The 14,979-nt window shown below is 52.9% G+C and overlaps 1 protein-coding gene across 4 annotated transcripts in view; it reads left to right on the top strand.

Annotated features, from left to right (window-relative positions):
- Positions 1-14,979, top strand: part of ITSN1 (intersectin 1) — a 3,188,156-nt gene that overhangs the window by 990,612 nt on the left and 2,182,565 nt on the right. For all 4 annotated transcript variants that reach the window (XM_069636218.1, XM_069636217.1, XM_069636220.1 and 1 more), the window contains exon 11: positions 1,538-1,675. In XM_069636218.1, the coding sequence (XP_069492319.1) occupies positions 1,538-1,675 (138 nt within the window). The remainder of the gene's footprint in view (positions 1-1,537; positions 1,676-14,979) is intronic.

Below are 14,979 nucleotides of genomic sequence, written 5' to 3'. Positions count from 1 at the left end.
GGGTCTTTTTTTTCAACTTTATTATACAGGAATCGGGAGAACACACCCGCAGCCACGATGCCACTGTAGGGAACAAGGGAGCGGGGGACACCCCTGAAACACCTGCTCCCCTTGTTCGCTACAATGGTACCATATGGTATATTTGGTCGAAACTTTCAGCTGTATGAAAATTTCGTGCAGCCGAAATTCGATCAAATCTACCATGTCTTTTTTTTCTCTCTACATTTTGTAAGGAAACAATGTCTTACATGGCCCATCGTGAGCTGTTAGACCATGCCGGCCTGTAGATCGACATGTCGTTTTTCGCCTCCTCCCTTGTCTCTGTCCATCATGTGGGCCCAGGAGTTGAACTTTTCCATTAAAATTGTTGGGCGCCTCGGGTGTAGCGAAGAAGTGGATCTTACCATCATTTTCCACCCTTAATTTAGCAAGAAATTGCATAGAGTGCTTCATATTCTTTTCTTGCAGTGCTCCTTTCACACCTGCAAATGTTTTCCTGGACGTTTGTACGGGCACTGAAATATCTGGAAAGATTTGGATCTGGTCTCAGTCGAAGTTCCAATCCTGGCCACCCTCAAGATGGTGCCCTGGTCTCTATAGTTAAGAAGGCTTGCTACAATAGGTCTTCGAGGGGCCCCTGGGGAATGCCTGATCCTCTGTATTCTATGGGCTCGTTCCACAATAATCATGGAGTGTGCATCCTGTGTGAAGACCCTCCTTGCATAGTTTTTCAACCAGACTTCAACTTGTCCGGTTTGCTTTCGGTCTGCTCCTTCTGTGGCCAGTAATCCCAATGACTAGATTGCTGCCCTCCTCCTCCTCCTCCTCAACTGTCTGGGCCCAGGCCAAGCAGCCAATGCTGGGCAGAGAGGCTACTCCCAGTCGGAAGCTTGCTGAGCGACGCAGGCAGAGTTTTGGGTGGATGGGAATCGGTGCATCATTCCCGTCTGAGGGGTTGTTGGCATTCTACTGTCGCCAGATTGCACTCTTGGAATACTCTGAGTAGTCTGGAATATTCAGTTTGTGGAAAAGATTACTGTATTAGCAGGATTTACCAGGATTAATTGGCACGGGCAGTGCTCATGTGAGAACCGCCATCTTGGTATGGCTCTCGAGCGCTGCCCCTGCTAGAGGGAATTTTTCAAATACTTTATGGGTTGACTGGTCTAGTTGAGTCAGTTTTTCTCAAGGTATTTTAGACAGTTCAAATATAGACTACTGATTCTTTGATATTCGCACAAAGTTCATTATATTGTACAGCATTTTAATAATTCCTCCCAGTTTTTTTTCTTTGTGCAAATTGCGTTCCAGTAAATAGCTCATGCTTTTCTATCGTTTTCTTACTATTGATGGCATTTGCAACTGTTGCACTTCTTGCTCCCTTTTATGTATGTTTGTAGGGAAGATAATATAGGAAGTCAATGGCATGCACGTCCGACCTTTTTCAAATAATGGAATTCACACTAGACATTGATTTTAAATTTTGACAGCATTGTTTTGAGAATTCTAACCCATGCTTGCTTTAACTATTCAACAGGAATCTCTCAGACATTGACCAAGATGGGAAACTCACAGCAGAAGAGTTTATTCTGGCCATGCACCTAATTGATATGGCGATGTCTGGCCAGCCATTACCACCTGTGCTGCCTGCAGATTATATTCCACCTACGTTTCGGTAAGCAGTGTACAAGAATATTCCTTTCACGACACTTGCAGCACCATTATGATTTAATTCTTTTTTTAATTTTAATGTATTCACATCAGTAAGTTACAATAGTACATCACACTGCAGTTTAAAGGCCAGAATAAGCACACACAAACAGCAGGATCTCAGGACAGGAAGCCCAGAGAAGTACAGTGCTGCCCATAGTACATGGACCACCTGCCGCAATGCACACCAACCATGGTACTACCAACCACCATTTGCTGAGGGGACAACCTATTGCACGTCACTAAATTGATTTATTTATAGAGCGCTTTATGCCAAAGCGCTCTACATTGTAACAACAAATACAGAGAAATAACAATTAACATTGTGAGCAAGAATTACAGCATGAATCATTCCATAAAACAGTGCAAAGAGCAATTAACTGAGGGTGGGGGAGTGAAATGAGAATTGGTGAGTTGGGAACCAGGAGAAGGATTGAATACATGTAGAAGGAAGGGGTAGAGAGTGAAGGGAGAGGGGAATTAAAGGGATGGGAAAATCGGGGGGGGTGGAGTTGAGAAGGCAGGGAGGGCTTCACGGAGGGGAATGAAGGAGAAGGGATTTAAGGGAAGTGCGAAATGAGGTGAGGGTAGTGGCGGAGCGGATTGGGAGGGGGAGAGAGTTCCAGTGTAGAGGAGCAAGAAGATGAAAAGGGAAGAAGCACAGGGGGAAAGGGGTACAGTGAGAAGGAAGTGGTCAGCGGAGCGACGAGAGGGGGGGTAGAAGGAGAGGAGGGAGGAGAGATAAGGAGGAGCAAGACCATGGAGGGATTTGAAAACGAGGCAGAGAAAGTGGTATTTTAGTTGTAGGTGGAAAGATAGCCAGCCGAGATGAGAGAGCGAAGAGGAGATAGAATCACGGGCGTTAAGGAGACAAAGGGTACGAATAGCAGAGTGGTATATGGATTTGAGAGGGGTAAGCTGAGAAGAGGGAAGTCCGAAGAATAGAGAGGAGCAGTAGAAAAGACGGGAAAAGATGAGTGAGGAGATTAGGAGTTTAGTAGTGTGGAAAGTGAGGGAGGGACGGATTTTGCAAATGTTGTAGAGGTGGAATCAGCAGGAGCGGGAGGTGAGTGAAATGTGTTGCGAGAAGTTGAGAGAGGAGTCAAATAGAACGCCTAGGTTGCGAGCATGGGTGGAGATGGGAAGATCAGTGGGTGGAAAATGGATAAAAGGGGGGGGAGAGTATTAGAGGGGAAGAAAAGGACTTCGGTTTTATCAGTGTTGAGAGAGAGAAAGCGGGAAGACATCCAGTTCTTAATGGCTGTGAGGCAGGAGGAGAGTTTAAGATGGATGTCAGGTGTGAAGGAGGAGAAAGAGAGAAATAGTTGTCATCTGCATAGAAATTATGGGAGATACCACAGGAGGAAATAACAGGGGCAATGAGGGAGGTGTAGAGAGAGCAGAGGAAAGGGCCAAGTACAGAGCCTTGAGGAACACCGTAAATTAACAGGAAGGACGGAGAGGTCTGGCCACCCCATGAAACAGCAAAGGAACGGTTGGAAAGATAAGAGGATAGCCATTTTAAAACAGGGCCTTTGAACCCGAAGGAGGAGAGGGTATGGAGCAAGAGTGGGTGATCAACAGTGTCGAAAGCAGCAGAGAGATCAAGGAGTATAAGAATAGAGGATTGCTTAGCATGACTAGCAGAGAGGAGTGAATTGAGAATAGAGATGAGCAGTTTCAGTGGAGTGTTTGGGACGGAAGCCAGATTGAAAAGGAGGAAGGAGAGAGGAAATAGAGACAAAGGAAGAGAGTTGGGAGTAGGCAAGGCGTTTGGAAAGGGAAGGTAGGAGAGAGATAGGTCTGTAGTTAGCAGTGGATCAGCGGAGGGTTTCTTGAGAATAGGAATTATCGTTGCATGTTTGAAAGCAGAGGGAAAGGTAGATGAGGAGAGGCAGGAGTTGAAGAAAGAGGAGAGGTAAGGGATAATAAGATGATAGACCTTAGGGATGAGAACAGAGGGGAGAGGGTCAGAGGGGGCAGACGTGGGGTGGGCTTTGGATAGAAGGGAGGAGATATCAGAATGGGAAACTGATGAGAAGACGGACATGGTGGAAGATGGAGGAGAGGCAGGGAGGAGAGAGGGGAGTCAGAGAGGGAGTTAAGTTTTTGCCTAAGTGTGAAGATTTTGGAGGAAAAGTAGTTGGCAAAATCAGAGGGAGAAAGTGTGGAATTGGATGAGGGATCAGGAGTGGGAGTAAATCATTTGCACTTTGATGCCTTGGTTTCAACAATTACCCGATACCCTCTGCATCATCCTCCAATGGTTGTTTACGCCTCACGAAGTTCTTGAATGGCTCCCATATATCTCAAGCTGGCTGGGGCCGTTCTACAGAATTCAGTTTGTGTAATTGCACCAGCACAAATCCGACATACATTTGCGCACAGCCGGGGGCTTGCAACTATTCCAAGACATCAATATGCACAAATTGAGAGCAGCTTCTGAGCGTTCTTACCCAAGCCCCTGGGACCACCCAAACGTACAACACACTGTTACTCTTACGTCCCGTCCCCTTTCCTCCATACTGTATGGGCATCCCTTCCAAGGGACGGGCGACGGAACCTTTTTCACCAGAAAAAACATTCTTACTCTTTAAATTTAGAGGCGCGCGGGGTGTGGCTCAGGGAGCATGCGCTGCCCTGACTCCGCCCTCCGGCGCCACACCTCAGTCCCCTTTTCCGCATGGACGGGAACGGGCCGAATTCACCAGTGCTCCTGGGCTTGGCTTTGGCCATGTAATTCCACCCGCGGATAATTCTTCCTTTTGTCTTTTTTTATCATTCAGGAACTCGGTCCTCAGGCATCACGCCCCTCCCCGGTGCATGTCAACTTGCACAGGGTTCAGCAGGTGTCCATCCTGGAACGGCACTTCCCAACTTCAGAACCCCACGCCCTCTGCCTACATTGCCTTGGCCCAGACCATGGTTGGCAATCTTGTTCAGTGTGTGACTCGCTGTCCTCGAAAGCGCTGAAGAACAGACTAGTCAGGTGAAGGGAGCTTTTCCAGAAGTTGCCTCCAGAGGACCTCAAGAACTTTGTGAAGCATCGAACCAGGCCCAAGGTAGGGTCGCTATTCTCTATCGCACCCCACAAGGGAGACTCCTTCCCAGGGACACTCTGGTCAGGTCCTTCTACCAGCACGTCCACCGAGGCTGCTGCAGCTACCGGCCTCCGGGCCGAGGGATCCTCGGATCCTCTGGGTGACAGTGTTGAGGGACCGGAAGGTTCTTTTACCGGGTCTTCACCCGAGGGGCTCCGCCCTAATACCAGCAATAGGTCCGAGGGGGTACCTAAATGCAGCTCTACCGACCCCCGGGTCGAGGGTGTCACACCTACCGGGTCTAGGCACAAGGAGCAGGGTAGGCCTCGTGATCCACACGCAAGAGTCTTGGAGGAGGCTGGGCCCAGCGGGCAGAGCAACACGTGGCAGGCAGCTTGACAAAATGGCCACTGCGCCAGAAAGAGTCACCTGTCCAACGCCATTCCAGGAATTCGGCGAAGAACGAGTGTCAAGGTGGAACTGGCCTCAACCAGGTACGTGGCCTACAATCTACCCCTCATTTGTGCAGGGCAGCTTACCTTTGCGTCCGTATGGGCTGGGTACGAAGCGGCTCCAGCAGCCTCCCGCTACCCCGTCGGCACCCCCCTGACACCTCCTCAGTCACTGAAGAGGGTTTCTTCCAGAGGTTACTCGGCCTCATGAAGTGACCTCGGATGGGTGTTATCCTCAAAGACACCATCAGGGAAGTCCTTCCCGCAATGCTAGCGGCAACACAGACTCCTCTGTCGGCGCCCCGGCACTTCCTCCTCCGGCTCCCAAGCCGACTCCTCAGCCTCCGCCGCCACCTCAGCCTCCGGACGCTGTCCCTGTACCCCAGCCTCTGGCGCCAACTAATCCTCCTTCACAGGATCCCCCAGATCCACAGGATACGGATGAGAAGGATGATCCGGACACGCCATCCTCCGCCAGGGCCTTCCATGAACGTCTTGCTGGCCTGGCAGAGTATCTGGGCCTACCCCTACCTGAGGTCGAGCAGCTGGCAGAGGAGGTTCTGGCGGAAGTCCTCACCCGATGCCCCTCTGCCAAATCGGGGATTACTATGCAGAACGATGTAGTTTCCCTGGCCAAAACGGGCTGTCTCAAACCACACTCAGCCCAGCCGGTCAATTGACGCCTGGACGCCAAGTACAGGCAGATGGAGGGGGATACACTCTTGCTTTCGGCCCATCCTCAACCACATTCCTCTGTGATCGCTGCTGCATCACTATACACCAAGCCTGAGTCGTCCTCAGCCTCCTCCTCTGCAGCACTGCTAGGCAAGGAGGAGAAGATCTTGGAGGCGTATGGCAAGAAACTCTATTCCAACGCTTCCTTACATCTGCATCAGGCCAACGCCATGCTGGCTGCCGGCAAATTATGGCGGTAAATTGCAGACTTCCTTGCGGAACTCCCCACCCACAGCTAATTGCGCTTTAAGGCGGGGCTAGCCGAGGCAGAGCTGGTGGCACAGGACCTCATGGAATCCACTGGGGCCCATATTGACACCTGTGGTCGTTCCAGCTGTTTTGCCACAGACATGAGGACAGCCTGGCTCCGGGCAACAAAATTCAACCCGGTCGTCCAGGAACGCATACTAGATCTACCATTCAAGGGGGGGGACCTCTTCCACTCCTCCACAGACGAAGAGCTGGACAAAACGAAAAAGAGCTCACAAACGGCCAAGTCTTTATCCATCCTTACAAAGACCATGCCCAAATCGTACACCCAATCTCAGCAGCGCTCAGATAGGGGTCGTACATAAGGAGGGTTCCGCGGCTTCCGGGAGCGTAGATCCAGACAGCCGGACCATTCGTCATTTCAGAACCGGCGCAAGCCACAAAAAGTGGGGGGCGGGGGAACGAGTAAGGGCTTTTTCCAGTCCTCCCTCCTCGGCGACAGCCTTCGAGGGAAAGAAGGCATGACATGCCCCTTCGGGTCCATGTGTCTCCAGTGGGGGGCAGGCTTGCTCTCCATGCATATTTCTGGCACCAGAATTTCGCGGACCCCTGGATCCTCTCCGTAGTATCCACGGGTACCACCTTCCTATCCCAGCCTCTCCTCCCCCTCCAATCCCACAGATTGGGACAAAAACTCGGTTGGCGGAGATCCGGTTGCTCGTAGAGAGCCAGGCAGTGGAGGAAGTCCCAGCCTCCCAGCGAGACTTGGGCTTTTTCTCCAGGATTTTCGCCATTCAGAAGAACCAGGCGGGCCCAAGAGTTGTACTGGACCTTTCCACCCTCAACCTCTCCTTAACCCTGCAAAAATTCAAGATGGTTACTCCAGCTTTTATAGCGGAGACACTGGACCAGGAAGACTGGATGTGCTCCCTGGATCTGAAGGACGTGTACCTACACGTGATTTGGCCCCCCATCGTTCTTTACTACGGTTCAGGATCATGGGCTACCATTTTCAATACAAGGTCCTTCCTTTTGGCCGCCCAAGGTCTTTATCAGGCTCATGAGGGCAGTGGAGGTCCTCCTCAGAGTTCTGGGCCTCCATCTACCCATACCTGGACGACCGGCTTGTCAGGGCTACATCTCCGGAAGCGGCTCACCACTCTTCCCATGCCCCTATGAACACATTGCTCGATCTGGGCTTTTCGCTCAATATCAAGAAGTCACAGCTGCAGCCTACGCAGACTGACATTCTTGGGCCTCATCTGGGACATGTGCTCTGAAAAAGTATTTTTGGCGGAGGACAAAATCTCAGCCATCAAGAGGGCCATCGCCCTCTTCCTCAGCAGAGAAGTGACCTTGGCATGGTGGTACCTACATCTCCTGGGTCTACTGGCAGCTGGCCGATTAGCCGTCCCGCACAAGAGACTAGGGATGAGGAGGATTAAGCTGCACTTCGCAGCCTCATGGCACCAGGAGCGGGGCTCTCAATACGAGATAATCAATGTTCCGCCATCTCTCCACATGGACCTAACTTGGTGGTCCAGAGACTGCAACCTACGGACAGGCAAGCCCTTCTGGCAGCCCACTCCGCAGGCCACCATCACCATGGTTTTTCACTCGAGGGCTGGGGGGCCACCCTGGACGATCTCTCGGTCCACAGCAACTGGACTCGACAGGGAGAGAAATACCACTTAAATTGGCTAGAACTGAACGCCATCTGGCTAGCACTCAGGGCATTCCTTCCATTTCTCTGCTGCATGGTTGTCCTCATCCTGACAGACAACTCGACCAGCATGTACTATGTCAACAAGCAGGGAGGCACCTGATCCCCTCCTCTGTGCAGACTGGCAATCAGCATGTGAGAATGGGCCCTGGAAAACGACATCTACCTCACAGCAGTCCACCTCCCGGGGGAGTCCAACCTGGAAGCGGACAGGCTCAGCTGGCTGGGAGCGGACAATTAAGAGTGGCAGCTAAACAATCTCTTTATTCAGGAGATCTTCAACAGGAGGGTTCAACCCCACATGGATCTCTTTGCCCCCTGGCACAACAAGAAGTGCCCTCAGTTCGCCTTCTGGCAGGGACATGGCCCCGGCTCCATGGGCGATGCATTTCACTTCCAGTGGAACGGCATGAAGGCCTACGCCTTTCCGCCCACGCCGCTAATTCAGAGTAATTTTAAAAATCAAGGAGTCTCTCCAATGCCACACCATTCTAGTAGCTCCCTGGTGGCCGACCGGGCCATAGTTTTCGAAGCTGCTCAGCCTCTCGATTCACCTCCAGACAGGCCCAGCACATCTTCTGGCACAACAGGGTGGCAGTCATCCACCCCGCGCCACAGAAACTAGCCCTCACAGCGTGGTACCTGAGCAGGTAACGCTGCGACACCTCAGCCTCTCACAGGCTAATCTGGAGATCATACAAGGCGCTAGGAGCAAGGCTACCAGGGCCCAGTACAAAAGCAAATGGATCAGATTCTGCCACTGGGCAGACTCCAAAGAAATCAATCCCCTGGCGTGCACCTTGGACGACGTGCTCTCCTTCTCGGCGCACCTCGCCCACTCTGGCGTGCAGGTCGACACCTACAGTACTTACCTTGCAGCCATCGGAGCTTACAGGAACTCTGAGGAGGGCGTCTTCTCCTCCAATCCTATCGTCAAACAGTTGACGGGACTCGCAAGGCTCTACCCGCCCATCAAGAAACCGCACCCGTTGTGGGACCTTAACATAGTCTTAGGCGCCCTGGCGCACAAACTGTTCAAGCCAATGGTGTCTGTAGACATCAGGCTGGTCACCATCAAGACGGCCCTACTAGTCTGCCTCACCTCGGTGCGTAGAGTCAGTGAAAACCAGGCGTTGGTCGCCTCAGAAAAATATACTACCTTTCACAAGGACAAAGTAATCCTGCGGACACACCCAGCATTTCTGCCAAAGCTGCCTTCCGTTTTCCACTTGAACGAGGAAATAGTCCTCTACTTCCTACGTTTTTTCTCGATCCTAAGGACGATGCACAGAGTGCTGCACTGCCTGGATGTCAGGCGTGCCCTGAAATTCTACTTGGCCAGGACCAAGGGCTTCTGTAAATCGGATGCTCCGTCACTTTCGGAGGCTCAAGACCAGGCTACCAGGCCTCTAAGGCTTCCATATCCCGCTGGATGGTCTCTGCCATCAAAGAAGCGTATGTGAGCCAGCACAAGCCTCTCCCGGCCAACATGCATGCCCATGCAGTCAGGGCCAAGGCAACGGCCATCGCATTCCAGCGACATGTGCCTTGGCAAGTCATAAGCAGGGCAGCCACTTGCTTACTTGCTTAAGGAGGGTCTCCTCTCCACCCTGGGGCTACAATCAGTTGTAATCGCCCATACAGTATGGAGGAAAGGGGACGGGACGTAAGAGTAATTATAAGTTACTCACCATATTGACTAACCTACTTTTAGTCCATAGTCCCCTTTCCTCCATACGTCCCACCAACCTCCCCCCTAATAATATTGGCGTCATTAGGCAATGTTAAATTCTATTGTCAGCGCGTCAATGGAGACTAAGGTGTGGCGCCGAAGGCGGAGTTAGGGCAGCGCATGCTCCCTGGGCCGCACCCCTGCGCGCCTCTAAATTTAAAGGGGGAGGAGGTGTTTTCTGGTGAAAAAGATTGTCTCCTGTCCCTTGAAAGGGACGCCCATACAGTATGGAGGAAAGGAGACTATGAACTAACCCAAGCGCGTGTCTGGGTTTCAAATCTGCGTTTACTCAGCGTGGTCTTGCTTCCAAGACCTGCACGTTGCCACAGATCAATCCCCCAAAAGTCAGTCAGCCTGGGGCACAACTAGAGTATGTGCAAAAAGCCTCCTTTCGAGGGGATTGGGTCCTCCGACGTATTCCATATCTATGACATGTAATCACCACAGCTGTGCTGCTTCGGAAACTTTTTTCTGCGTCGATGACGTCGATGCGCCGTCGTCGAGGGCCTCCTCCGACGTCATCCGATGTGATAAGTAGGACGCACGACGCCCGTAGCCTCAGTTCCGTTTTTTCCGCGAACGTGTTGCTTCGTGAATCTCGGTTAACGCCTCGACTCTTTGGAGTTCTGTTCTTCTCGGTTCTTCGAACCTGTTCGTTTTGTGAAAATCCTTCGTGTGAAGATGTCTTCTACTTCGTCTTCGACCCTGCGTCCGGGTTTCAAGAAGTGCGGGGAGTGTGGGTCCAAGATGTCGGTGACGGACTCGCACGACGCCTGCCTCTGGTGCCTCGGGGAGGCCCACGACACGGATGACTATCGACTGCCAGTCGCTCACGTCCAAAGCCTTACGCGAACGTAAGAAGAAGTTGTCGGTAGGTCGGGTGTCCAAGCCCAGGAAGTCGAAGTCTGCGGGGCTTTCGACGGATGATTCGAGGGGTGACTCTCCGCGTCCTCGTCGGAAGTCTCGTGGGTCTCCTTCTAGGAGTCGGTCTCGCCACTCCTCAGCCTCTTCGAGACATTCTCGGAAGCGCCGACACCGGTCGTCTTCCAGGTCTTCTTCAGAGGACTCTGCCCGGCACGTCGCTTACCCCACCAGCCGTGCGACGCCGGAGGAATGGGCTTCCTTCGGGAAGAAAATGCTGGCGATTCTTGAGTCACAGGGTACTAAGCCGTCCGCTCCCCCGAGTCGGGTCGGTCGTGTGAGGTCGAGAGACACCGCTCGCAAGAGTGGTCGGCACGAGTCACGGGAGAGGTCCCGTTCGGACAAGGAGACTCGTTCTCGACGTACCCGTTCCAGGTCCCGGTCCTCGACGCGTTCGAGACCGTGTGCACCTGTGAGGTCTTCGAGGAAGACATCGACGTCTGAGGTGTCGAGGGCATCGACAGGCTTTCTCGAGGCTCCGGCTCCGAGGAAGTAGTCGAAGCCGTCGACACTCAGGTCGTCGAGGGACACGCTCGGGGCTCCGGCCTCGAGGGCTGTGTCGACGCCGCCGATGCTGGAGGCGCTGCATCTGACATCGACGCCATCGACGCCTTTCGTGTCGGAGGTACCCCGTGGCACGGGAGAACCCCCTAGGAAGGCTCTGGTTAAGAGCAAGCACTCTCGGGGGCCTTCTTTTCGCCACCTGGACTATATTTCAGAGGCGGATGAGGATTCTGATGGCCTGGTTCCTAGTCAGGTTCCAGATGAAATTGTCTCGGGCCATGGTCAGTTTGACGATTTGAGACAGTCACTGTATGATGCCAGTGGACTGGACACCTCTCCGGAGGTGGAGTTTTGTAGGCCTGAGCCTGGCTCTCATGCCGATTCCTCGTACCGGCACCTTATGGCTAGGGTTTCTGAGTACTTGGGATGGTCTGCTCCCCCAGGGTAGTTTGTGCAGGATGATCTGACAGACATCCTTGATGTTGGTCCCCCAACTGATCCGTTACTGCCGTTCCATATCGCTTTACAGAGAAGGGTGGCAGCGGCTTGGACTGCTCCGGAGAGTCTCCCGGCGGTGGGCAGATTCTTGTCGCGAAAATACCGTCCAGCCAGTAGCGACCCCTGCTACTTGACCAGGCACCCCACTCCGGAGAGTTTGGTGGTGCAGGCGGCCACGGCCCCGGCAAAGCAGGCGTCTGTAACGCTCACCTGATTCTCGCAGAGGCGCCGGTCTTGACTGGGCGACTACCGTATCTTCAAAGGTGATGTGTAGCACCCGGTTGGCTCTTTGGGCTGGACCTCTGTGCACTGTATGCCTGACGTGTAGAGTAAGATGTCTGCAGATAGAAAATATGGGGTTAATGAACTGGGGTTATTGGGGTGTCCCTATCTCTTTCCTCTTCTCCTCTCCTGTAGACCCCAAAGGTTAACGCTCTCACCTTAGGTAAGTGTATGCCAAGCTCTCCATCTGCCTCGGGGCAGGGTGCTGTAGCCAGTTTCTTCACTGGATAGGTAGCGCAGGCCTCTTGACTTCAGAGGACTCCTGTCCGTCGTTTACTGCACGAACGGTAAGTTTCGAGTCATTCAAATGTCTTTTTAAAGTCTTTAGTAATGATGTCTCTTGTTTTGCAGGGTTCCGGCGATGGCGGATGACGGGCTGAAGTGAGTTGAAGATGGAGCCCGTGTGATGAATAGAAGCGCCTGGAAGCACGTGAGTAAGCGCTTGTTGCCTGCTTCACGATGCGCTCTGTCTTTTTATTTTGCAGGTACGAGTTCGGAGCGGCTGCAGGGTGCCGGAATACCCACTGGATTAGATGTGGAAAGGAGTAATGGCACGTGAGTATTAAAGTTCCCTAATGTCTTTAAACGCACCTTGTTTTGTCTTTCAGATGCGGATGCAGCGCCGAAGGCCTCCGGAGCGCGCGAAGAGTTGGTAAGCTTTTGTCTTTCAGATGCCGGAATGCAGTATGAAGACCTCCGGAGCGCACGAAGAGTAGGTAAGCCTTTGCCTTTCCGATGCCGGAATGCTAACCTGTTCTTTCTTGTCTTTATAGGTGTTGCTGAAGACTGGATTCAGGATGGTAAGCCTTTGCCTTTCAGATGCCGGAATGCTAACCTGTTCTTTCTTGTCTTTATAGGTGTTGCTGAAGACTGGATTCAGGATGGTAAGCCTTTTTCCTTAGGCCCAGGACTGGATGCAGAAGACACGATGAGCGTCCTGCTGCAGAGGGTGCAGAATAACGCAAAGCAAGATTCATCCACCGGGTGTGGTTTAAATAGCCTCCTGTAGTGCTTAGGTGTCTCCTTCCACAGCCACGCCTAAGTAAGAAAAGAGTTCCTGGTAAGAAAAGAGTTCCTGCCTTCCAGAAGAGTTCCAGTGTTCTAAATCAAGGGAGTGGCTCCAGCCCCACCCAACAGGAAAAGTAGTTCCAAACAGAAGAGGATCAGAGGCTCAACTGGCAGGCAAGTAAGCAGCATGGTCTGCTGCAGGTAAGTCCACCCAAGCATTATGAGCCCGGCGCTTCCAGCGCTGGGACTGGGCATATTTATGAGCCTGGTGCCACTGGCGCCAGGACTGGGTCCAAAAGGTCCCAATTGGGACTGGTTGGCACTCGGAACCTGGGTTATGGATCTGCTTCCTAGGGAGTTGGGAAAACCCTAACCTTTTGGAAGCAGAGATCATGACAGCGTCATACCCTACCATCCCTCCTGATAGAGACGACAAACGTTTTGATGGCTGGGCGAAGAAAGTGTTTTCTTCTGGTGGTATGGCGCTTCAGGCGGCCAACTCCATTTGTGCCTTGTCTCGTTTCACACACACTCTGTGGAACTGTGTTGCGTTAGCGGCTGAACATATTCCCGAAGGGGACGAACGGGATGGTTTCCTTGCTATGGTCCAGGATGGTAAGGATGCCATGTGTGAGTCCGTTCAGTCGCGTTTGGATATGGATGAATGCGTCAGTAGGTCCATGGCGGCGAGCACCGTGATACGCAGGTTGCGTGGTTGCGGAAGTCGGGGTTTGCTCCTGATGTGCAGTCTCGGCTCCTCAACATGCCCTTTGACGGTGAACACCTTTTTGGCAGCAAGGCTGACGAGAGGCTTGAGAGGTTGCAGACCTCGAAAGCTGCAGCGAAGTCGTTGGGCGCTGCAGTTCGCCAACCTCTGCCTTTTCGTCCTAGGGGACAGCAGTGGAGGGGTGGTTCCTTTCGCGATTACTCGTCCTTCAGTAAAGCGAGAGGAGCTGGCAGTCGAAGAGGCCAACGCAGGGGTACCAGAGGTGGACGACAGGGTACCCGTTGTGCCAAGGCCGCTCGGGCAGTTGCCTCTTTGCCCTCAGGTAACGCCGCAGCCGCTCCCATTCAGTCATGAGGCCTTGTCACATGGTTCGCCGGTTGGGGGAAGGCTGGCGCAGCATCTTGTAGAGTGGCAAGCCATTACTTCAGATGTGTGGGTTCTGGAGATCGTAACCCACGGCTACTGTCTTCCCTTTCGGCACAGGCCTCGCGACAATCCACCGGGGAACCTCGCTTTGCAGAGTCCGGATCCGCTCCTTGCGCAGGAAATTCAAGCCCTGCTGGAGAAAGGCGCCATAGAACTGGTGCCTGTAGCGGAGAGGAACAAGGGATGGTATTCCCCTTATTTTTTGATTTTGAAGAAAGACGGGGGATTGAGACCCATCATGGACTTGCGCGGTTTGAACAAACTCCTCAGGAAGGACAAGTTCAAGATGGTTACTCTCTCTCAAGTCCTCCAGGCCCTTCAGCTTCAGGACTGGTTGGTGTCACTCGACCTCAAGGATGCTTACTTCCATGTGCCGATCCATCCCAAGCACAAGAAGTACCTGAGGTTCTCGGTTGGCGACTCACACTTTCAGTTTCGGGTCCTGCCGTTCGGATTGACCTCCGCCCCGAGGGTTTTCACCAAGCTCATGGTGGTGGTGGCAGCGCATCTCAGGCAAGGGGGGATTCACGTCTACCCCTACCTGGACGATTGGTTGATCAGGGGGAGCTCTCCCGAGCAAGTCCTGGATCATCTGTCCGTCACCTGCCACTCCCTTCACAGGCTGGGCTTCTCCCTCAATTTAAAGAAGTCCCATTTCACGCCAACACAGCGGCTCCAGTACATCGGAGCAGTGCTCGACACTTCCCTGGGGCAGTGTTTTCCTCCCTAGGTGAGGGCTCTTCACATTCAGCAGATGGTGCACAAGTTTCAGCATGCCCAGACGCTCCCAGCGTTCGAGTTCTTGAGGTTGCTCGGCCTCATGGCATCCTGCATTCTTCTGGTGCCAGAGGCTCGCCTGCGGATGAGATCTTTGCAGTGGGCGCTCAAGACGCAATGGTCGCAGTCCTCCGGCAGGATGTCGGACCCGGTTCAGGTGCCGCCCTCGGTCGCCCGGGACCTACTGTGGTGGGCCGTCGAAGGCAACTTGATGAAGGGGGCTCCATTTTGGC

This window comes from Ambystoma mexicanum, chromosome 7p (assembly GCF_040938575.1).
Source record: "Ambystoma mexicanum isolate Mex_15411 chromosome 7p, UKY_AmexF1_1, whole genome shotgun sequence".
Classification (NCBI taxonomy): Eukaryota; Metazoa; Chordata; class Amphibia; order Caudata; family Ambystomatidae; genus Ambystoma; species Ambystoma mexicanum.
Note: the sequence above shows the minus strand (reverse complement) of the source record. Positions and strands in the feature narration are given on the sequence as shown.